At 41.5% G+C, this 23,624-nt stretch overlaps 1 protein-coding gene across 7 annotated transcripts in view; it reads right to left on the reverse strand.

The window, feature by feature from the left end:
- Positions 1 to 23,624, reverse strand: part of LOC109989881 (rho GTPase-activating protein 12-like) — a 57,267-nt gene that overhangs the window by 13,240 nt on the left and 20,403 nt on the right. For 4 of the 7 annotated variants that reach the window (XM_065953647.1, XM_065953645.1, XM_065953646.1 and 1 more), the window contains exons 3-4: positions 2,312 to 2,581; positions 315 to 521 (exon numbers count right to left, since the gene is read on the reverse strand). In XM_065953647.1, coding sequence (XP_065809719.1) covers positions 315 to 521; positions 2,312 to 2,581 — 477 coding nt within the window. The remainder of the gene's footprint in view (positions 1 to 314; positions 522 to 2,311; positions 2,582 to 23,624) is intronic. The other 3 variants (XM_065953648.1, XM_065953650.1, XM_065953649.1) reach the window with 1 other exon arrangement.

Raw genomic sequence — 23,624 nt, forward strand, 5'->3', positions numbered from 1 at the left:
AAGTCACTTTTCTCCTCATTCACTCAAAAGAATTGTTGGGATCTACATATTTAAACATCAACATTTTCAAGATAACGTGGATTTTCTTTGAGTGTTGTACAAGAGAAAGTCTGACTTTTTTTTTGCTCTTTTCTCATGTTACGGTTATCTTATCATGCTGTGGAGCTACAACCTTTTCTATTCAGTGTGAAGGAAACATTTGAAATATGCACTTCTGGCGGAGATTTATGCATTAATCAACATGCACAAACCACATGCAAACCAAGAAATCACCACAGTGAAGAGACAGCAGATCAGCCCCGTGCAGCCGGTACCTTCTCATTAGTATAGTCGCTGACGTACAGCGTGTGGCCGTACTCGTCCATCTCCTCCGACCAGCCGCGCGGCGGGGAGCCGTACTGACTGTCTGACTGGCTAGAGTAGGTGCTGAAGCAGGTGTCCTCCGACGACAGAGGATGGAGGCGACCAATGGAGAGCGAGAGGAAGGGTAGGAAAGACGGCGAGAGCGAGAGAGGAGTAGTCTACCATGAGTGCAAAGAGAGAGAGAGAGAGAGAGAGAGAGAGAGGGAGGGAGACAGAAGAGAAAAGCATCTTTCACCATGGAGTTACAGCGGAGGAAAGCACCCAGAAGCAAGAGATCATCAGAAACCCCCCCGACAGACCATAAATAAACCCCCATCAGAGAGCTTATAATCACACATGTTCATGCTTGATTTTGGACACAGAGGACTAAATCTAAAAGGCTCTGCAGCTGTGTGACTCAGAATAAATGAAGTAACAGTCTGTTGCCTGTAGGTGGCAGTGTGGTATGGACACTCAGGGAAACGGAGGCAGACTCAAAAATCAGAGGTGACTCCCTGATGATTCAGGCAAAATATGACATGTCGCAACGTTTTATGAGAGGGTACTGAGAGAGCTAATCATGAATCATGTGCAGTCATCCACATTTTATCAAGGCTGTAATAATTTCCACAGTCCATAAAGGGTGTGTGTGTTTATTTATTCATACTTTAAAAGTTATTCTGTAATGCATTCTTACATTTTCCAGAACCAAAAAAATTATCTGGGAGTGCTGAGATTTATTCTGCAGATGTCTCACTCTGTCTGCATTTACAGCTGCGGCAATCACAAGGCAGTCACTACATTCAAGAGTCCGTATGTTGTGTTCGTTATCAACTTATCAGTCTCTGATTTAAGGATGCTTTGACAGTGACTCAGTATTTGCCTTTGTGCACGTTCTTGTAATTATATACCCGTGAGAAACCGCTCGAGTATAAAGTATAAACACTCTTCATACAGGTTGACTGTCCTTCACATGTTCACTGGTTGATTCTGGGGTTTTACTTTTAAGTTATCTTGTTACTATTAGGATTCTGAATAATTAAATATTTAACTAGGTTTGATCTTTAAAGTAAAGGTCAAAAGAGCTGCTCAGGAAACAATGATTGTTACTGATCTTGTCTCACATTTTGACAGGAAAGGAGCTCAGCATAATCAGATTTAAACGTGTGTTAATATTTAATTCTGTAGAATGATTTTTGTTTTGTATTTGAACTCAGCCTCACAAACGCACCTCTCTTTTTTGAGGCTCCCTCAGAGGCTGCACTCAAGCATTCCCATGGAAACGACTCCGACAACTTGGTGATATGACAGAAACCCAGATCACTCTGCTGCCCAGGCACGACACGTAAACAATTTGATTTGAGGCAGAGGAAAGCATTTGCCATGCAAGCAATCTTTGATATTTCAGGCATAAGTAGAACTTTTGTCCTTTAAAGTCTGAAAGTGCTGAATGTTAAACTCTCAGTCTCACTTATATCTTTACAGAGGCAGGTTTATTCTTGCCACTGTAGCTTTGCTAGATGTTGTTAAGTGCTGTGCTCATGACGGATGAATGTTGGGTCTTTAGTAACATAACAAAGAGTAACGTCCTATACCTGCTTTTTTTTGGAAGGAGTCTTAAGATAACATTTGTTATGATTTGGCGCTATACAAATGAAGACAGAGTGATTGACTGATAACAAACACTATAAACCCTCTCACACATGGAATACACTCCTAAAGGTTCCTTGACGTTGTCTGGTTGGGTTTATGTGTGAATGTATAAAAAACAGCCAAATCTCTTCAACCCAACTTTATGCTTTTACTGCTGTTTCCTCTTTACTGCTCACTAAAAAAACATCCAGATTCATGTGTCAAAAAGGCTTTTGACAGGTGTTCATGCCATCTTTTAGGGTATTTGCTTTCTTTAATCATTATTATTTTTATGATGTGTGTTTGTGTTTTGTCAAACCCTTCACACATTCAGTACCTCTGCACTCTCTCCCGTGCTGTGGCCCTCTCCTCTGGAACTCCCGAAGCTCGCGTCTCTTGATCGGGGGGGCTTCCACGTCCTCTCCTGGGTCGAGCGGTTGTAGTAGAAGTGCCGGCCGTTCTGGTCCTTGTATGTCTCCCAGTCTCCCAGAGCGTGGATGGGGGAGCCTGAGGGGACGGGGGGCTGGTGGGTCTGGGTGATCTTCAGCTCCTGCAGGTTGGTGTAGACGGGGGACTCGGAGCGGCCGTGGCCTGAAGACGATACCGTCTGTTGGGGGGAGAGAAAGAGATAAAGAGAAGTGTAACTGTCAGTCATCTGGGAGTGGATTAAAGTCTCTTAAATAATCAGTTCCTCGACTGCAATTGATGAGCGGTGACGTCGTAGAGATTCACAGCTTTGAGAGGGGGAATCAACAGCTTCACCTGCAAGCTGGTGGACACCTTTCATCAAAAACACATTCAAACACCTTCTAAGCATACTTCATCCTAACTCACACAATGTTAGCACTTCTTCGCTGCTGGGTTTGTGCTGAAATTGAGTAGCATCAGAGAACAAAGGAACTGGAAATTGTCAAATTATCCATAGTTCTAGCTGACACAGCCACTGTTGGTCACAGAGGATGGAGGAAAGCATGAATGAGCTCGGGGGAGGAGGACGACAGGGGAAGGAAACGCTGGACTTATATAACTTAGCGTGGCAGGGGACTTATGTCAGGTAGAAATAAGGAAGTAAAACTGTAACTTTAAGTCGCATCCTGACCGTAACAACCACAATTTGACCAGACTCGCATCCAGGGAATGTAGAAATCTTTCTGACAGGAAAAACACATTTTGGTTGCACATGGATGGATCCACTTCTTTATGTGTTGAGTTGCATAGTAACTTGATTTTACATTTCTTATTTGGGCGTGACTACTTGAGAGAGTTTTTGGGAATTAAAATGAAAAGTCTGCAGCAAAACATTCCCCAAACTTTAATAAAACTGAGCTTAAACTATAAGCACAGCGTACAGTACGTTACAAACATCATTAAAAAGAAGTAGTAGTAAAACTTTGTTCTTAAAACAACTTTCCCAGATCCAGTTGAGCTGCAACACGTCCTTAGCTCTGGTAGAGCCAGCGTGCAGCCTCCTAATGACAGAGCATCTTTCTTCAAACACCCCAACGCACCACTGATCCAGTCAATGGGCTGCTTGTCATGATTATTTCATGCTGGCGTTACAAAGAGGCAAGAGCGACCGGGCAGAGAGACACTCATAAATTATGCCGGTGCCCCAAGGCCTCCTAACACTGGCTCTGTGATGTTTTTATTGCAGCAGGGATCAATAGGGGATGAAATATGCAGGAGCCAAGCAAACAGCTAGAGGTGCCCGGGAGGATCGAATATTCAGTGGCCTGAGAGCAGGGCTGTTCAATACGGGGTCGGGGTCAGAACAGGACTGCATAAAGGTGGAAAGTACATCATACATGATATATATTACACAACTAGTTATAGATCTTTCTACCTGTTTGGACAGTCCTGACAAATCTGGCAATTTTTCATCACAAGTTTTTTCAAAACAAGTAAAAGACTTCCAATGATGAAAAACTGCTTTGATCAAAAATGCTTTGTAATACTATTCTTAGAAACTGTAGACTGTAAACATTAAATTATTCTCAATAGTTACAAATGCTCAAAACATACCTGTGGAGGTGAACAACTAGTAAACACATCATCCTCTTCAAGTATAGAGTTTGCACGGAAGAAACTTCTCCTCAGACGGACTATAGCCATCGTGTTTGTGTGAGTAAAGGTCTCTCTTACTGCGTGCCTCTGTGGTCTTCCTGTATAATGCTGAGCAAACATATCAGTTAGTGCATGGATTTGTCTAAAGGGGAAGTCCTGGCAAGCCAATCAACCGTTTAAACCGTCAGCGAGTGAGAAGAGCACTTCATTGACGACCATCAAACCGCTTAAGTGCTCCCGAGGCAGCTCAGAAAATTAAACTCAATTTCAGTGGAAGCAAGATTCATAAAATTTACCCCCAAAAACCTGAACTTTCCAGGTCCTAAATCTTTCTACCTTATAAACCAATTTGTTTTAAGAGAGGAGAGGTCGAAGATGACAAAGAGAGAAGGTTAAAACTAAGATTTGAGTGAGGATAAAGACAGGTGCATGTCTTATTTTAGAAGAAAAATTATCAACACAAGACATCAGATATGTGTCTTAAATGTGCGGATAAATGTTAAAGTCTATTTCACAAGGTATACTTGTTATCAGACTGGTTTTCTTAGGTTGTTAGTTTGTTGAAAGCTCTCAGCTCAAAGCCCAAGCAGAGAAGAAAAAAAAAACACTAAAACATGCAGACTGGGGTTCTGATGACACTGGTGGTAAATGCTTTTCCAAATAACAGCACTCATTATGTAACTAAAGGCTGCACCATCAGGTTGGCTCATTAAAGATGCATGGGGGTGTTTCTGGACTTCATTAAAGCTGCAGTATGTTCCTGAGCAGCTGGTGCTGGACATCTGGTGTGAACAGACTGACCACCTAATCAATACTGAGCTCTAAAAAAACCCACAGAGCCACGCTGGGACATGCAGAGTTTGACCTCTTACATTACAGGAGCTGCTCTCTTTGAAAGTGCTTCAGTAGAGGTTGCCAGGTGTACACGTTTTTATCCTGTTTTACAGAGCAGCAAAGGGGTAGCATTCATTTTTATCCAGGGATTAAAGAAGTGGAAGTATTTCTCAGTGCTGGTAAAGAGAGGCAGAAGATAGACATGAAACTATACTGATTCAATGATTACTTTTAAAGACATGGGCACAAGCCAGAGCTGTGAGGGGAAAGACTCTGGTCTGGTGATATGATCATGAAACATGGGTTCAGATTCAAAATATTTAAAAATATCGAACGGAGAAAATCCGTCATCTATATCAGTTGTAAGCCTGTAAAAACTTCAACCAATGTCTGCCACGAGGTCCCAATCTGATGAACCAATCACGCCTCCCTGCTGGCTCTCTACCCCTGGCGTGCACTTGACTAGAAAATGTTGGCGTTTCCTGTTTACCATTTGTCAAACAAAATGTGTATAACATTTAAACAAAACATGCAAGTGGGGAGCAAAGGGAGGATGTGATTTGATCTGACTTATCACAATACTGACCAGTAAGTCTTAAAATCACACCAGAAGTCAGCTGCCACTAGATCAGACGCTGATTGTACCATCTGCAAGAAGCCCTTCACTGCAGCAGCCAGCAGTCCTGATTGCAGCTCATCATCCTCCCTAATTTCCTATTTCAGGCCTGAGCAGGACTTAATGTGTTGAGAATAAGACAGGGCGGAGAGTGATGCTGCCAGCTGCAGATAGGAGACCTGCAGAGTCTTATCTGTGCAGCCCGCAGCTCTGCAGAGGAATAATAATCGACTGGTCCAGTGTTCTTTAGGCCCGAGATAAACGGCATCCAAGCCAGAAAGAAGAAGAGAGGACTCTGCTTCAGGCGCTGAATGCATCAGAGCTAATATTAGACAGAATTGGCTCCAGTTGCTTTGGCATCACATGGGTTTTATTTAGTCTAAGTCTGATATAAGATTCAGAACACTGTGCTCATTTTATGCAAAGTTGTCGTCCTCATTCACATAAAGTTGCTCTAAAAATGCTGGGCTGTTTTTTAAAAATGAAAATGCCTGGTGAAGGCTGCTGGGTTCTTTCAGTGTTTGTTTGAAGTTGTGGTCTCAGGAGTTATTTGGGTGGTTTCCTCCTCTTGTCTTCAGCGTACTTATTTTGTTCAAACCAGAGGTTAAAACTCAAAAGACACTCAACTGAAATTATTTAGAAACACAGAAAAGTTGATAATTAGGTGTAGTTAGTCATGAAAACAATTTCATTTATAAACTAATTACTTTTAACTAATAAGATCATCAAAATGTTTTGATCCTTTGATACTCAAACAATTCAATCTGTGTTGATTTAATGATCCCAAAAGGTACATAAGGTAGATAAAATGAGATCCCATCTTTGGAAGTGAAGACACTGTCTAACCTGCACAAAGTAGTTGGCATAGTTTTGGAAACGATCCATTGGCTCGGGGTGAATTCTCTAGATAATATCCTGCTGCGTTCTCACATCAACCCACTCGTACTTGCGGAAAAAATACTCAGGGTCTGGCAGGATAAACTCAGGGTGAAGGTCGAGCGAAAAATGTTTGCGTTCACACATAAAGCTCCTCCTGGGAATATCAGGAGTTTTTCAGGAGTTTTCTGCAAGTGTGAGAGCCCTGTTAGACATTGTGCACGAGTCAAGAAACTAGAAAAGCTATTCTAGCTCAAGTTAATTTATTATTTAACTCTAATAGCTGATCAATTCATCACTACCTGAAGGTGAGCAAACTCTAAACTCCCTTGAAGTAGTTCTCAGAAACATCAGAGGTGCAGGCATTTAGTGCCCTTTAGGTGGCAGCCTGACAACAAAGTGTAAGAAGTTTGAACAGTGACGGGCCAGAGACACACGAGCAGGTGGAGGTGGGGCTCCACGTGTTCACCTCCTCACTCCTCCCATTTTTCTTTTTTCCAGTTTGACACAGATGAACCTGCTCTGCTGCATACCACAGGGAGCTGAGCCATGCAAACAAAACAGTCACACTTGTAAACATACACACACAGTGAAGTATTTTAACTCTCTCACTTTCAGCCCGGCACCAGATAAACATACAAACACATGTACATGTCCAAATGTGAACAAACATGCCCTCAAATACAAACAAAAGGAACACATATGTTTGCTCTACTTCCTTGTCCTTTCAGTTTTTAGTTTCGTCCGGGCAAAGTGCCTCTGCAGTGCTTTACATGCTCACTGTCATAGTCAGATATATTACATAAGTAGGAAACGTTGCCCAATAAATCCCTCTTTGGCAACACTCCCGATGTAGCTGACAGAGGCAGACTTTCAGACTCTTTCTTTCTTTAGTGAGTTTAGTCAGTTTCTATCTTTGCTCACATTTTTGATGGATTTTGCTTCAGGACAACATTACACAAAAGGGTACAATATGTTGAGCCTGATGAGAGATCCGCCACTAACTAAAGCAGCTTTTTCTAGAGGCTCAAAGCTTAGATTTAGTCCATTTTTTAAGAGTGCTACTGTAGCAAATGTGCATTCAAAGTACCTGTTTTGAAAGTATGAGGAATATGGGAGCACCAATAGCCTAGTGTTATTGTTGCGTTCCCCATGTACAGAGGCTATGGTCCTTGTCGCAGCTACTGTGAGTTCAAATCAGACCTTGGCTTTTTGCTGCACGTCATCTACCTACTCTCTCTTTCCAACACTTCCTGCCTCTCTTCAGCTGTCCTATCCAAGAAAGGCAAAAATGCCCAAAAATAACTGGGAGAAATATAGGAAAAGGCCAGATTTTATGGCATAAATGTGTCAATTTCTTTAGATATTGCTTTAAAATCCCTTCTTCATACCTTCACTATCAGATATGGTTTGGAATGGAAGTAGTCAGTTTTGTATAAGAATGCCAGATGCTGCTCTAGTTTGATGGATGTGTTACAAACGACCAGTTAAACCTGCCACGAGGTGTGACCCAGTGTGATCGAAACAGGAAGAAAGGTGGTTGTACTGAGAAGGACCTGTGTACATGGAAAATAGCCACGCTGTCTTTCCAGGTAAGATAAGATCAAGATAACATAGCAATTTCAGAAAGCCTTACTTTTAAGATAAGCCCGAAAAGCCACATAAAAATAATAAATAAAAAAAACATCAAAAAAGACCCTGAAATCTTTAATGCTTGGAAAATCAGTGTCCGTTACCGCCACGTGCCTCCAACAGTCCGGTTTGTGGTAATCTCACAAAATCAGCTTGAAATGAATAACAGGGAAGGAAAGCAAACCACGGAAACAAATATGCTGCATGTCAACACAAAAAAAGGCCTTGAAACACCGGCACCACCCAAGGCAATTACGCAACTGCACAGCAGTTACATTCAACAGGAGAAAGGAGCAGACAATGCAGGGCAAACACAGCGAGTAGCCTGAGGTGAGTGAGAGACGCAATGACCTTAAGAAAGCTGAGAGCTGCAGTCAGGAAACTCTCAGGCCGCACTGGACGACACTCCAGGGATAGGAGCAGCGATCATCAAGATAAAAAAACAAACTGACTTTACCTACAATAAAAATATACATCTGAATGCCTCTGTTACTTAACAACGGACATTTTTTAACAGCACAGATTAAATGTGAACAACACAAAACAAGACAAAAATTTAAGTTGTGAAATCACAAAAATGTAAGTGTGGATACAATTTATACAGCTCTACAATGAAGTAATTGTTTATTTTATAAATGGTTGAATAAATGCTGATCACAAAGTTTGAGACATGACGGCAGAGCTAAAACCCAGCACAGTTTTTAAATTACCATGATGTAAAAAGCATTGTCAGTTGTGACAGTCGTGGCAGTGTTCACCTTAACCAGCTCGTTGTTTGGTACATCACCCATGAATGAACGCAGCAGAGTGTATTTTGGGAAATGAAAAAAAAATGCCTAAATGTGGTATGAGAATCCACACAGTAAGAAAATCAGAGGGAAGTGATGGACCATGCCCTCGTTTACATAATCCCGCCTCAGCGTAACATCATTGAAGTCTGTCAGAGGGCAGGTCCACAGAGGGATCCTGGTCTGGTTCTGAATCTGACCCTGATCTACTTTTGTCTCCACACAAGCTGCAAATGGGTCAAACGTGACAAAAAAAGGTGTTGGACTGAAAGTAATGAGGAAACTGGTGCAAGAAAGAAGCAGAGTTTTTGGGCCATGTTCACAACTTACATCGTGCCGGACTGTATCTGAGGAACATATTGTCAAAAAACTTTCACAGTGTGAAATGTAGAACATTTCTAAGAATAATATGTCTGCATTACAATTTGGTAAAAGTTGACGATACTTTAAATATTTTCCTTCTTTCAGATGAATGAGGGGTAAGCATTAATCGTGTAGGGCTACAGTTGGTGTATTGTCTTTAAATTATGCAACAGACAGACAAATTCTGAATTTCCTGATGCGATACGTTACATCTCCTGCAGCGTGGGATTCTCTGTAGGGACTGCAAACAGTCGACCGGATAGCATGAGTACACACAGATGACACAGAGAGTAAAAAGTGATTAGTGTTAGCGACTCCCCGGTGAAACAGGAAATTAACTTCCCCAGATGTGTACATGTGGTTTCTTTTTAGACTTGCACAGTATGTGACCATATGTCTGAGCGTCTGGATCAGCAGCTGTCTTGCCCCAGCCCTCAGGGAACGGAGGATAGGCTGTCCCTGCAGGCTGGGGACATGATGCCTCATCCCAGAGTATGAACTTTGAATTCTAATGCAATACTCAATGTTTTTACTGTCAACATTTTCCTCACTTCAATACTTTCTGATACCAAGTGTTTGAAAACAGTTGTGACAATTTTGCAATCCCACACAGACAAATAGGGACGAGACAAACGTCTGTTACGGTATTGTCACACCTTGTATGTTTGAGCGTTGGTACATAAGAAAAAAGATGGTTTGTAATATATCTGTTCTCTTCTACCTTCACTTGGTCCTGTCCCTCAGGTCAAGGTCAAAAAAAAGAGGGTGAAATGAACTCATTCGAATACATGTCTGTGACTGAGAGACAAGTTTAAATCTTGAGTGAAGACAAGTGGCACTTCAGTGTCACTGGACCTGCTGTTGTTGAAGCAGCAGAGAGCCAGACGAGAGGCAGAGGACATTGATTAATAAGGAAGTTAAGTTATGGGGGTGTGAATCTTCAAAGGGATGGGCTCTCTTACCCTGCAAAATGAAATGCAAAGTTGTTTTTCTCAAGATAATTTCATACAGAAATAAGGACGTTTAAGTCTGAATCATGACGAACACAAGACTGAACAAGAAATGTAGACAAAACAGAAGACTGACAATTATATGGCTCAAGGATTTAGAATAATTTCCTTCACACAACAAAACTGTGTACGTTATTTTGATCAAAAAGTATTGACAAGTATCAAATCTTTTGTTTGGCATTTTCAACTAAAAGCAGTGCCTCAAGTGAAACAATAGAGAGAGAGAGAGAGAGAGAGAGAGAGAGAGAGAGAGAGAGAGAGAGAGAGAGAGAGAGAGAGAGAGAGAGGACTGTCCAAATTCCACAAATGTGTAGGCATTGAAACGTTTTGGTACTAAAGCGCTGCTGACATATTTGTGCAATGTAGACAGTATGAAGAGTTTGTTTGCTTTTTTTTGGTCATTAAAAAGGTTACAATATCGGGTGCAGATATATATCTAACAGATATTGATATTGTTTGATTTTACCAGTATTATACTTCAGTTTAAAATTCTGGTATCTTGACAACCCTAATAAACTGATAGTATTGACCAGATATTTAAAAATCATCTGACACAGTGGGGTAGAATCAGCTTTCCTCTCAAGGCTTGACGCATCTCCCATAGTGACAGTTTCTGTATAACATGCTCAGACTTGAGTCAGACATAAATATATGATCAGGGCTGACGTTGTTTTCCGAGAGAGCAGGGGAGAACCAGCTGGAGGGAACGCAGAGCATCGAGGCAGCCGACAGCCTGGACCCAGTGATTAATCCTCTTAGTCTATCTACCTGACTGATCGAAGCTAATGACGCTTATTTTCCAGCAAGGTGGGAGTCTGGAGGGGTCCACTGAGGACAGCTATGTATTTGAATATGAAGTATAAAGTGTGTGTGTGTGTGTGGGTGATTATATAAGAAGGTAGCGGGGGGGGGGGACAGGTGCGGTCACTGCTCAAGACGCATAATGCAATAGGCTATGGCTTGGGAGGAGGTGTAGTGTGAGTAGCCTTTTCCTCCTGAACTTAATGGTATTATATCATGCATGCACATTGAGCATGGCAACCACTCATGGACTGAGTCCGTCCTGATAACTGTGGATGTTTTTTGTCATTTCTGAGACTCCAACAACGACCCTCTTCCTACTTCCACATCATGTACCGTGAGGCTCAGAGGACGATGCGATGGACTTTTGAAAAGACAATAGCCGTTTAGAATTACGTCATATAGCGGTCCATTTCCTTGTTTGAGCACGGTTGCGGTCACATCTCCCGCTGACCGTACTCGAGTACACATGAATCGTGCCGAAGACCATCTCTGGTATGTTTGTGTTCACACTGAACCAGACTTTGGGGTCAATCGACTTGGATCCGGGCCACTTAGGTTGATTGGTTATATGCCAGTTCTTGGCCATCTGCTTGGTGTGTCAGGGCCTTAAGGTGTTCCTACAAGAGGCCGTCCACTGTGCCGGTTTAAACCCAGGAAGTAGGGCAAGATCAGGCCCCCTAACAGGAGCTACAGCCCGGCTATTGGGGGGCGGCTTTTTTACAGCTCAGACACAACAAGTTACACGCATTGTGGGAGTCAACTAAGATTTCTGGTGAAGCGAGGTCTGACCATGTTTCATCTTTTAGTCGGCTAATCCTGCAGAACCCTTAACAAAACAAAAACATAGGGATGAATGAGTGTTAGAGAAATTTAAAATATGTGAGAAAAAGACCCGATCGGCTTAGGTGTTGCGGTTGGAGTGAAGGCTGAATAAGAAATAGTTCTCAAACGTCCAAGCTTAAGACTTAAATCTTTCCACAAAAGTTATAAAAGAATCATCAAAATCAGAAAGATAAGGTTTTCACTTAACAACTGAACACCCCCAGAGTCGGTGGAGATTAGCGTATCTGCTGCCCTTCTGTTGTATCCCTTAGAAATAAAGTGTCTCGCCAAGTAGCAGCTTTCAGACAGAATCTAAAATCACCACTGATGGATGTTTACATTTCGACTCCTGTTTATGGCAACACAGCTGAGGAGGATTAAGATATGAAGCAGAGATATGCAGCATATCGGTCCTGCTCCGCCGTTAAATACCAGGCTCAGACTTAAACACCCTCCCGGAGACCCTGTGCACCTGTTATCTGAGTCTGTTTATCCTGTGCCACACCGGGCGAATTCAACAGACAGCTTTATGAAAGTCTGGAGCAGAAACACTCAATTTTATCTGTGTCTTTATTTGGAAAGCATCTATTTATCTAGGGATGGTGACACTCACCACAGCAGCAGCTCCTTTTTTCTGCAGCTCCGTCTTTAAAGCTTGTTAGGTTTAACACTTTTCATGGGAACAGAGTGAAAAACTGAATATCTGACATACCTACATACACACGTACGTAAGTAATGAAAAGCTTACTTACATACCTAAGTAATGAAAAGCTACTCTTACGTTGTAGAGCCAGAAAAGTGAGAAAAAAAACTTAAACAAACAATAACATTTACTCCTTGTCGTCAGCTGACGAGGGTATTTGAAGAACAGCACATACAGCATGCCAAACATTCCCCACTGAATGAGAAAAGGGAAAATGTGGGTTTGAGTGACAGAGGACACCTGCAGCCTGATCTACCTGCCCAGTCCACTTCTTCTTCTCTCACAAACACTTTTACTTACTTTTTCTGGAACAGTTCACCCTGAGTGTGTGCTCAACAGTGTGAAGCCATTTTGAAGCCTCATGTTCTCCATCATTCTCGCCTGGCAGAGTCTGACCTTTGTGGCTAATTTGATTCACCAGACCTCTGATTTGATTTCAAAGTGGTGAGGCAGATGGCTGGATATGTGTGTGTGTGTGTGTGTGTGTGTGTGTGTGTGTGTGTGTGTGTGTGTGTGTGTGTGTGTGTGTGTGTGTGTGTGTGTGTGTGTGTGTGTGTGTGTGTGTGTGTGTGTGTGTGTGTGTGTGTGTGTGTGTGTGTGTGTGTGTCAAAGTGTGAGGGTGTTGTAATCCCTCTGTGGCCGCATACAGGGCACATTCAGTTCATTTCACATTCAGCAGCACATTAAGAACACAAGCAGGACACAGCCTGGTTTCCACTGGAGTCTACTTTAAAGAGCATCACAACAAACTCTGACTTTTAAAACAACTATTTATGTGCTTTCCTCAGTTCCATGTATCACACCGTACGGTATTTCAACAAAAGTTTGATAAGTCGGGGGTTGCCACGAGCCTAGTGGTTAGTGTGCGCCCCATAGACTTGTATAAATCAGTGGTCTTCTAGTGATGAAAGATACAACAGAAAACTCAAAAAAGTCATTTTCGAGTCTGAAAAATAAAAACACCAACCAGAATTTACATTGGCTATAGTCCTCCAAGCGGGCAGCCTGGGTTAGAATCCGACCTGTGGCTACTTTCCCACATGTCATTCACCACTCTCTCTCTCTTCCTAATTTCTGACTCTTTCCACCGTCTTATCTCTATATAAAAAGGCATAAAGGACGAACAATGAACCTTTAAAAAAAACAGTTAGATTACAACCCAGTGAGTAAAATATTTTGAGTTTTGGCCAGAAGATTTAAAGTTTGCTTCAGTTTTTGGCTTTAATTGCACTTTCATTAAAATGGCTTTTTGACAGCTTTCATATTATTCTGGTATGTTTTTTTTTATGTACAGTATAAATCCTTCAGAAAATTACTGTTTTTCTTCTAACTGAAGAAGGTTCTTGCCATAGAGATTGAATGAATTGTTTTAAGATTTATTTTTGGGGGGTTTTATGCCTTTATTAGAGCGACAGGACAGTGGATAGAGTCTGAAATCAGGGAGACAAAGAATGACATGCGGCTAGAAGAGCCACAGGTCGGATTTGATCCTGCACTGCCCGCTCTGAGGACTGTAGTCTCCACATGTGAGGCGCACAAACTTTACCACTATGCCACCGGCACGCCTTCTTCAAGGGTAAAAGGGGAAGTTAGGGGCAACTCAGGTGGAAGTTGTAACCGAACTGCAAAAACTCAAAACAAAGAAACTTCAGTTTTATTTTTGTTTCCATTTTCCAGGAAATTTAATTTGGATTTAGAAGAAAACTGTCTTAGACGGCGTCTTTTGAACCATACAACTGAGGCAAATCAAAGTCCTTCACTTTCAATTCTACATGAAAAAGCCCAGAAGCCTTAATTTGGTTGTTATCTAATAGCTGTTGTAAAACAAAAATGACAAAGGCTGGGTTTATCGAAGAGGCCATTGTTCATTGTTCATTACCAACAATCGGTCTGTAGGGAACCTTCTTTGTGACATTGCTAAAAAAAACAAAAAACTTTCTGGCTTTCTGGCTACCACCAAAGACGGTATTTGTGAGTAAAACACATCAGTTTCCTCCCCTGCTCGTCCTGTCCGATCACATTACAAAAAGACACAGCCTCTCTGTTTAGCAGAGCGACCCAGCTGGACTGACTCAATGAGTTAAGACAAAGTCATTGAGGGGAAAAAAGAACTGAGTATTATTCCATGAAAAATAGACACAGGTCCTTTAAGGTCATCAGTTTCAATGTCTGCGATGTCCATTCATGGGAATAAATGATGCTATATAATCATTAACCCGGCAAACAGGAACCCAACACAACCATGAAGCACTGAGCTCTACACAGTCAATTTGACAAAGATGAAGTGACTGAAAGGGGCGCAGCGATGATGAAAAGCAGACATCATTCACTCAATGCCAAATGAAAGCCTTGAATGGGGCCACCAGCTGAAATACACACCGTCAAGAAACATCCTTAGACATGGTGTGTTGGCCTTCCTCATTAGGACAAATCATCGCAGGACCTTGACCACTGCGAGTCAAAGTCACAAATAGTGTAAAAGGAGAAAAAGTGCAGCTATCATAAAATCATTTATAGGAAGTCTGTCAAGGTCTGTGGCATAAAAGCAGCGACAAGCATCAAATTGAATTCTGAGTCACCTTTTGCTTGTTCAGCTTTGTCGTCTGTAAAGTGGAACTTTCCAAAGTTTAGTCACCATATCCATACCGCAAATCTTGTTACCTGATTTGAGAATTGTGTTATTGTTGATACAGACCCAAAACAGTGTCCAATCACAAGGATTTTCATTGTTTTCACAGTGAGTCACCTGTTTTTATATCATTTTTTCTCCAATGTGCAGCACGCTCTTTAAGCATTAGACAACTACTTTCAGACACGTTACTGACAATAACGGTAACAACAAAAAACAGTAGATAAACAAAGAAATGAAGTCACTGGAGAGACAAACTGCTGATGCAAATATATGTTAGATTCAGCCTTAGGGCACTTAGATCCAACACACACAACTTCCTTTTAGAGGAAACAAAGGGTGAAATCAACCTAAAACACAGGCTTATGAAAAGAAAAACACTCTGTCAATCAAATATATCGTATCCTCAAGTGATTTCAAGGCTAAAACAGTGATGGAGTATGGTTGAAATGTTGCAAAAAAGGGAAAGGTCCGCACACTGATCTGCTCAGATCCACAGGATCGTCTTCCAAATGGTTGAAAATGTGTCAGAACATTATTGTATTGTACTTTTTTACTTTTCTGTTCCTTGTACAAAGGGGCAGGTTTATACGTTTTTCTTTTTCCTACACCATATTGTTTTTTTTGTAAAGGTCAAAGTGAAAAGAGAGGATGCCTCTGCTTAACCAGAATAAAATAAAACAAATTACATGAAAATGTATCCACTGTTTTTGCGAAACAAAACTTGAGAGGACTTCTTTATTTGTCGGCTGTCAATGCAGCTACAGATCATACACTACATAAAGTTTTGGAGCTCTAAGATCTGCCATTCCCCTGAAAGGAATAAAGCAGTTTTCATCACACATCTGGAGACTTCCTGGAACAATAAAGCTCAGACCTGCAGCGGTAATTACAAACACCATGCCTCCATCAGTCTTATAGCTTTAGTTTAATGCCCACCAGTTCCCTCCCACCTCAGGGCCCATGAAAAGCTGTATTCTTTTCCTCCATGCATTAATGATGGCTGCGAGGTCAAATGTGGGGGTGACGAGTCAAATGCCAACGGGGCTGATGACCGAAGCAGTTAAAGAGACGGTCGGTACATCAAGCGCAGCTGTTTGGTGACTCAATGGTGCCCATAAATGTATAAAGGAGAACAATTGACAAACATAGGATGAATGAAATACATCTTTACAAACTGGGATGAAAGATTGGAGGACTGAAGGCGCTGTGGGAAGTTAACGATTTTCTGTAAAATCAGTCAAAGCTCTGACATCATGAGAGAGAAGAGAGCTTTAGATGATTTTACAAATAATGGAAACACTTCACGTCATTCATTCAAGGCACAGACGCAACAAGTGGACCTCACACATGAGTGGGCACTGGAAAAGAGTGAGTCACGCCTGAGACATGGCACAAGCGGCCTTTTTCACAGACACCACACTAATCGTGACAGAACCCAGAAACGACAGGATTACTGTAAACTCGGAAGAATGTGTTACCTCAGAGGGAGAGTTATGGTGCAATAACAACAAACCCTGATGTCATTTTGGATTGAAGGTGTCTTCCCTCTTTCTCTCAAACTCGACTTGAGCCACAAATAGACTATACACACACACACACACACACACACACACACACACACACACACACACACACAGATTTGTATTGGAAAATGGTTTTCCGGCCAAAGAAATTGATAAATCACAAAATTCATCACCTACACAACCATACATCTTTTCTGCATCGACTCCCATCTGTTACACTGGTGAATTAAAGCTGCGGTAGATTTAAACCAACATTCATTAGCCCAAAACACATTTTATATAGAGCTGCCAAAGCCCATTTAGTGAGCTGCAAACACTTCTGCTCAGTGCTCACATCTATTTCTATCACTCAGGCTCAGTGCAGTTAAGAGGTCAGCGCAGCACTGGCCTGATTAGGTTAACCAGGATGACATTCAAAGAGGACATTGTTGCTGATAGACTCCGTGGTTTTCATAAATATATATATTTTTGGGCTTTTTGTAGCTTTATTGGAGAGACAGGACAGTGGACAGAGTTGGAAACCAGGGAGAGAGAGAGAGAGTAGGGAATGACATGCGGGAAAGGAGCCACAGGTCGGATTTGAACCTGGGCCTTTGAACCTGAGATTTTGTTTATATTTTATATAGAATAGGGACAGATTGTTGTAAGTGCTGAAAACAAAGATTACAGACCCACGTTATGTGGTTCTAACAACATGAGTATCTTTGGGTTTAAGACAGTTGGATGGACTAAACAAGACATCTGAATTTAATTATGTTCAGATATTTTTAGGATTGTTTGAATCTAAAATGTAAGTGATTATCAGTGGCAGAGCCGATGACACACAACATAGAGTGAAAAGGAAACAAGAAAACCCCGGAAGAACACTTCATGCCTGCAGGTCCAAAATGCCCGTTAAACACAGAGTTTTACAACGAGGCGGTTAATTGCGATGCTGAGCAGCAGCACACAACGACAAAATGACACAGCAATTAGAAAAGCTCAGAGTGTAATTAAGCTTGACAATGTGCCCAAATATTCCCTGCAAAGTCTTTTCACAAGGTCAACAACAGTGCAAAATAATTGCTGCTCAGTAATGAGCAAATAATGAACAACTAGAGTCAATCAGTGCAACAAGATACGGGCAAACAAGATGCAGAATCCCCCTCCTCAACTCGAGCTAACTGTTAGGGGACAAAGACTCATGATTAAAACTCCTCCTGCAATGCGTGCCTTAAGTTTCAGTGTTGTTTTCTGTTGTGCTGTGCTAGAGCTGAATAAATCTGCATCTCTCTCAGTCCATGTAGGTTAGCCTGCTGTGTGTCCTGCCAGAGCCTCATTGATCATCATGTATCCCAGTTAAAGCACGAGACGCTGCAGAGAGCTGCCTCAGGAAAACAGGCCAGCACTACTGGATGTCCTATTAGAGATTAAATAACACCACACAGATCATTAAGCCACAGCAGGTGTTTTTTTTTATGTTTGTTCAGCAATAATACATAAATGCCAACGTCAAATGTGCCGTTGTTGGATCATCTTTTCAGGCGTTTTGGTAGCTTTGTACACCAAGCAATCATGTAGCAACCTGTCCATGCACCTCTGCACACCTTAAGGAATGTGGGGAAGAGATGGAGGATAAAAAAAAAAAGTGCTCTCAAATACTTTTCACCTCCTCCAGCTGCAGAGAAGAGGCCACGTGTCCCATTTTTCTTACAGACGCATGCCTTGACAGCTCACCTCTTTATAGAGGAGGACGAGAGTTAAAGAACAGGTATGTGGAAGACAGAGGGAAGGAAGAGAAATCCTCCTGGCTAAGGATGATCCTTCGTTCAGCCTGTGGCATGTCACAACCTCTACTTTTAAAAATGACTGAACGGGCATGCAAAAGTCAAGCTGAAGCAAAGCACTGCTGTATTCAAGGATTATGTTTCATCGAGTTTCAGTATAATGCACTAAGCACTTCTTCACTTCCACTCTTAATGCTTATTAATCAAACATAAGCTTACTTACAATGACCCTGATTTATCAACAATATCCACTGAATAAAGAGACATTAAGAAGTACCCTGTGGCGCTCCAGACCGATATAGTGTGATGCAGATTTGATTTGTACCCCCAACTTTAGGTGTATGCATAAACGAACATGAGATGTCATACACAGTCCTGCCCGGGGTTTCCTACTGTTTCACTGATCTATGGGTTGCAGTAAGGCAGAAGGCTAGATAATATATGGATGTAAACAAGGCTGGATTAAAACTACTGCAAAAAAATGTGTTCTATGCAGATGTTTACTGAGGAAGAAATGCAATCAAGATGGGGTTTTTTTTTAGCTTCCAAGTATAAAGGATTGATGCAAACACAACTATTAGAGCTATTTAAAAATGCACAGCTCCACTGCACTATATCCATAGAGTTAGTTATGTTGTTTTTTTTGTTGGATAAAAATAGGTGGGCAGCTATGTTATCAACAAAAGACTCTGTGTCTGTACCAAAAATCTATCGGAGCTAACTACATATGGAGCAGTGTGACCCTAAAAAGTACATCACCCGACCTCACCTGACAGAAGTGAACTGTGGGGAATACCAGGAAAGAAGTAAAAAGACAAAAAAGCTGTACGCACAGGCATTGTCAGTTGCTGAGACTTGTCTTTAAATATGACTCCTGGCATTTTTTCCCTCCCCGCTACCTTCCACTCCCCGGATGAAGCAGCGTGCAGCGGTGAGTCTTTGACAGAGACTGCTGGCTGTGATTACTTCAATGACCATGCAAATCCTGCAAGGTCACTCTGATGAGCACGTAGGGAGGCAGAGAGGTAGGAGCACAACTCTGCCGCCCACAACTATAACAATGATTCTGAAAAAAACACTCAAGAGGACTGCAATTTCCCCCAATATGTGTTCCAACCTGAGCTGAAAAAATGAAATGTCCACAAAGCACTCAGGTGTAAGTGTTACTGCATTTTAAGTATGTGGTGCCTTAGTAAAAAAAAAAAAGCCTCAGTAAAAGAAGTGCTAGAGATGCAGCAGAGGTTACTCCTATCGAGAAAAAAAAAGCTGGATTGTTGTTGAATAGTATGCAGAGATATGGGTTTGTTTGTTTTCTTTACAAAGAAGGGGGAGTGACACAAACTGTAGGAACAATCTGATAAGGGCTGGTTTTTTTCCATGAAAAAAACAAGGCCTCATTGGGAACAACCACATGACATCAAACAGCAGAGTTTCAGCTTCCTGTTCTCCTGACTTAGATTATTATGTCACACAAACGGCCATGTTTGGGGGAAAAGACACAACTTGTAAGTCTTTTTTCCACATTTCCCCGGTTTAGTCAGACTTTCAAGTAGATAAAGAATGTTTAAGTTTGCATGAAACACAATATTATATTTATGGATGCTGGACAGCTTGTGTCTAATCTTTTGGCATTTTTTGCCAATATTTCTATCAATAAAGTTGGTGCTGTAATCACTGAAAAAACATCGGAACTTGCTGATTTTACTACCACAGTGTGAGATAGGGCTTTGTGTTACCCAGGAAATTACTCGAGCAGGGTTTAAACCACAAAATAATCTGGACGATTTTTCCAGCAATCCTAAACAAAGTCTTGATATTTGTATGGTTTTATGCCAGAATTTCCTGTGGTGTAAGCTGTGCAAAGACAAGCACTTTAATTATTGGAAATGACCAGAATACAAAGGACAGAAGTCCCAGCACTTATTGTCAACTGACTGACAACAAGAGGTATTGTGGGGTTTGATTTTGATTTACATGGGCTCAAAGAAATCAAACTGGGGGAAGGAGCATTTTCCTTATTCAGAATACCAGTCACTGGGCCTGAACCTGTATTGCTGGTTTAGAATGCTAATGAACAAAAGTCTCCATCAAGTCTCCTGGCTTCTCAGAGCAGAAACCTGAACACTGTGCTCATCTTAAAACCAGTTTAACAAGTCAGGAACTGATATTCTCTGTGGGAATTAAGGACATTAAATAGATACAGTAGATGCACCAGTAACAGCAGAATATTACACAGATAATGTGAAATAATATATTAAATCTGATAAACACTCTTATTGAGCTTTATAGGAGGAAGAGGAGAAGGGAGAGGAACTTAAACAGGCAGGAAAGTCTCCAAGAGCAATCTACTAATCTAATCTGAAATGGAATTATCTCAGGGCACGGTCCATACAGAAAGTTAAAGAGCTTCTATCCTGCAGGAGAGGGGCTGATATTAGAGCTCACGGAGCGCAGCTAATTTCCCAGCATGACTCTGCAGGTCCTCCTCATGCAATAACCTTTGTTATCTCAACAGTTCAATCAGAGTGTTTCAGTCCATTCAGGAGCTAGTTTCTCTACTTTATGAAGTTCAGGTTTTTACAGACAGATGGGTGGAGAGCAGACAGACATTCAACGCTGGCTGGACAGTTGCTTCATTATTGGTTTTGACAAATACATACAAAACCTGTGGAGCTCGGTTTGAACTTGAAACTGTGCAGCAACTCTTAACACAGAGGCCTTGAGCTATGAAGTAAGACACAAGGCTCAGATGAAACCATTCAGTTTGTTCAGACCAGTACGGTGTGGTTTTTATGTATTGTTTCAAATCGGGGTGTGTCAGCTGGCTGTACAGTAGGTTAATCATTCAAGGCAGTGAGTACAAGTTGTGATCTGGCAAGAAGTGAGCCACTTCAGTGAAGGAGTCGTTGTTTGGTGTCCTATGCAGCCACATTATGACAGCTTCTCGATTCAGATGCAGGAGAACAATGGGGAAAAAAACAACATCAAGAAGAACAATATGCTGGTGCAGAATGGTTTTAAAAAAGACTCAAGGTGTTTTCACAACTATAGTTTGTCTCATGTCTCATGACTCATGGGTCATTGTTGCATAATTACCACCAAGTTTGGTCTGTGTTCACATGGGCGCATTTACAAGCAAAACAAAATGTGTGACACAAGAGGAAAATGCTCTCAAAGTAAACAAAGACTAGTTGACTCCTGCCTGGCTGTGGCTGCTCCAAAGACACTTTTAAATAAAGAAAAAATGGACAGCCAACTACACAGATTTATCGGTTTTTGTATTGTTTGCATTTATCACTGTAGTAAAATGATACAGTTTGAAAATTAGGCTAGAAAATCATATGTTGCTGTACACGAGGCACTGGAGGAGCTTATCAAGACAGTTCAGGAGAAGGCGCAAGTTAATCCTCCTGAACCATGACCTGCTCATCCACAGACATCGTGTCTGAAGATCCGTCAGGCATGCCTGTGGTCTTCAGCACAGCACATGTTCAGCAATGATGAATAGAGAGGGCCTATAGTTGTTGGTTCCTGCAGTTGGGTCGGATCAAGGTAGATTCATGTTCTTACTAGAAAAGAACCACACCAGAGTCAGACAAAAAGCAGACCCAGACCAAGCTTTTCAAGCTTTCTCTGTACAGTTGTTTGGTCTGCACCAGGGTTCGATTGACAGTTTTCAAACCAGTGCAAACGAACACACTAAGTTGGCAAACAGCCTTGAGTTCGTATTAATCCAAACCAAAAGGGTTTAGCCCTCAGTCTGGATTACAGAGAGACCGCAAATAACGCTATCATGTTCCCACTTTTGACTTTATTTTGCATTGTTGTGGTATCTTTGAAGATTTGAGGGGGAAACTTTCACTCAAAACTTAAGCCGTTTTTGTTTGTTTTTTCTGCAGACAAGCATGTCCCGTCAAAATATACGTTTAACAAAGAGAAGCCCATTAAGGCTCTCACTTCAAATATCAGGACCAACCCCAAACGAGCATTTCTATAACAATATAATGATAATAACCTATAATAACATGTTAATTAAATGAGGAAATGCCTGATTTGGTCTTCATCGGGGTGAAAGAACATGTTCATATAACATCATCTCCATTCATTATAGGCCAAAATAAGTTGTGAGATCAGGATATTGGATTTGACCAAAAATGCAACATTTTGCATCCTAACATGAGGAATCTGACGTCAATATCCAACTATCACATCACCTAATAGTATCAATGCCATACTACACCTGTAAGCAGGTCTGTTAGCATCAGATAAACACAAAATCACGGGGTTATTTGTAACCTCATGCTTATTATTTATGAGGAACAGAAAGAGAAGCTTTTACAAGCCTGTATGTTGCACACGGCAGATCTAGAACAAAGCTTAAGCTGGGATCATCCTGTCATTGATCCTCAACCAGTTCATATTACTGCCATTTACTCACTGGTTTCTTTATCCTGTGACCCTTGAACTGGGTGTAATAAAAACCAGCCTGAGCTGAACTGAATGACCCACTGACCTTAAACCTTTCATTTCTGACATGAGAAACTCACTGTAAGCTCGGAGGAGAGTGTAGGTCTTCAACTGCCTTACATGTATGACACTCATCACCGAGCTACTTCTTCATGGAAGTGTGTGTGTGTGTGTGTGTGGAGAGACTAAACTCTATCTCTGTTATGAGATGAATCCCCTCTCAGCCAGCATATTCATAAGAGCAGCCACAAAATGACAGTGATTATCGCACCATATAATCTCCAGGTCCAACATAAATAAAAGTTTGCCCATGTGTACTCATTCATGTCTGGCTGATGACAGTGTGAGCCTTCATTTCTCACTTTCTAGTAGAAAGGACCTCTTTGTGTGCACTTCACCCCTGGTGGAGCTCGGAGTCAGAGATTATTAACTCGCCTCGGCAACGTGGGAACATGATTATGTTTGTGTTATGTCTAGCCTAGTTTTCATGTTGAAATGTTTATGAAGACACTGAAGGGAAGAAACGCAACCTTTATATAAAACATCCCTTACTTGTAGCTTTTGTGTGATTGTAGGTATGGAGAAGAAATCGTTTTAAAGGTACAAAGAATGAATTAATTTACTGGTTGATTTACTGGTACAGAAATCCCTCCAGACCCTGTGAGGTTTTCAAAAGAAGTGACTTTTAGCTGAATTTCAAGGATTGTTGGCTTTGGCTACTTTATTCTCTCAGAGCATAAAAACCTAAAA

The sequence above is a fragment of the Labrus bergylta genome, chromosome 4 (genome assembly GCF_963930695.1).
Source record: "Labrus bergylta chromosome 4, fLabBer1.1, whole genome shotgun sequence".
Classification (NCBI taxonomy): domain Eukaryota; kingdom Metazoa; phylum Chordata; class Actinopteri; order Labriformes; family Labridae; genus Labrus; species Labrus bergylta.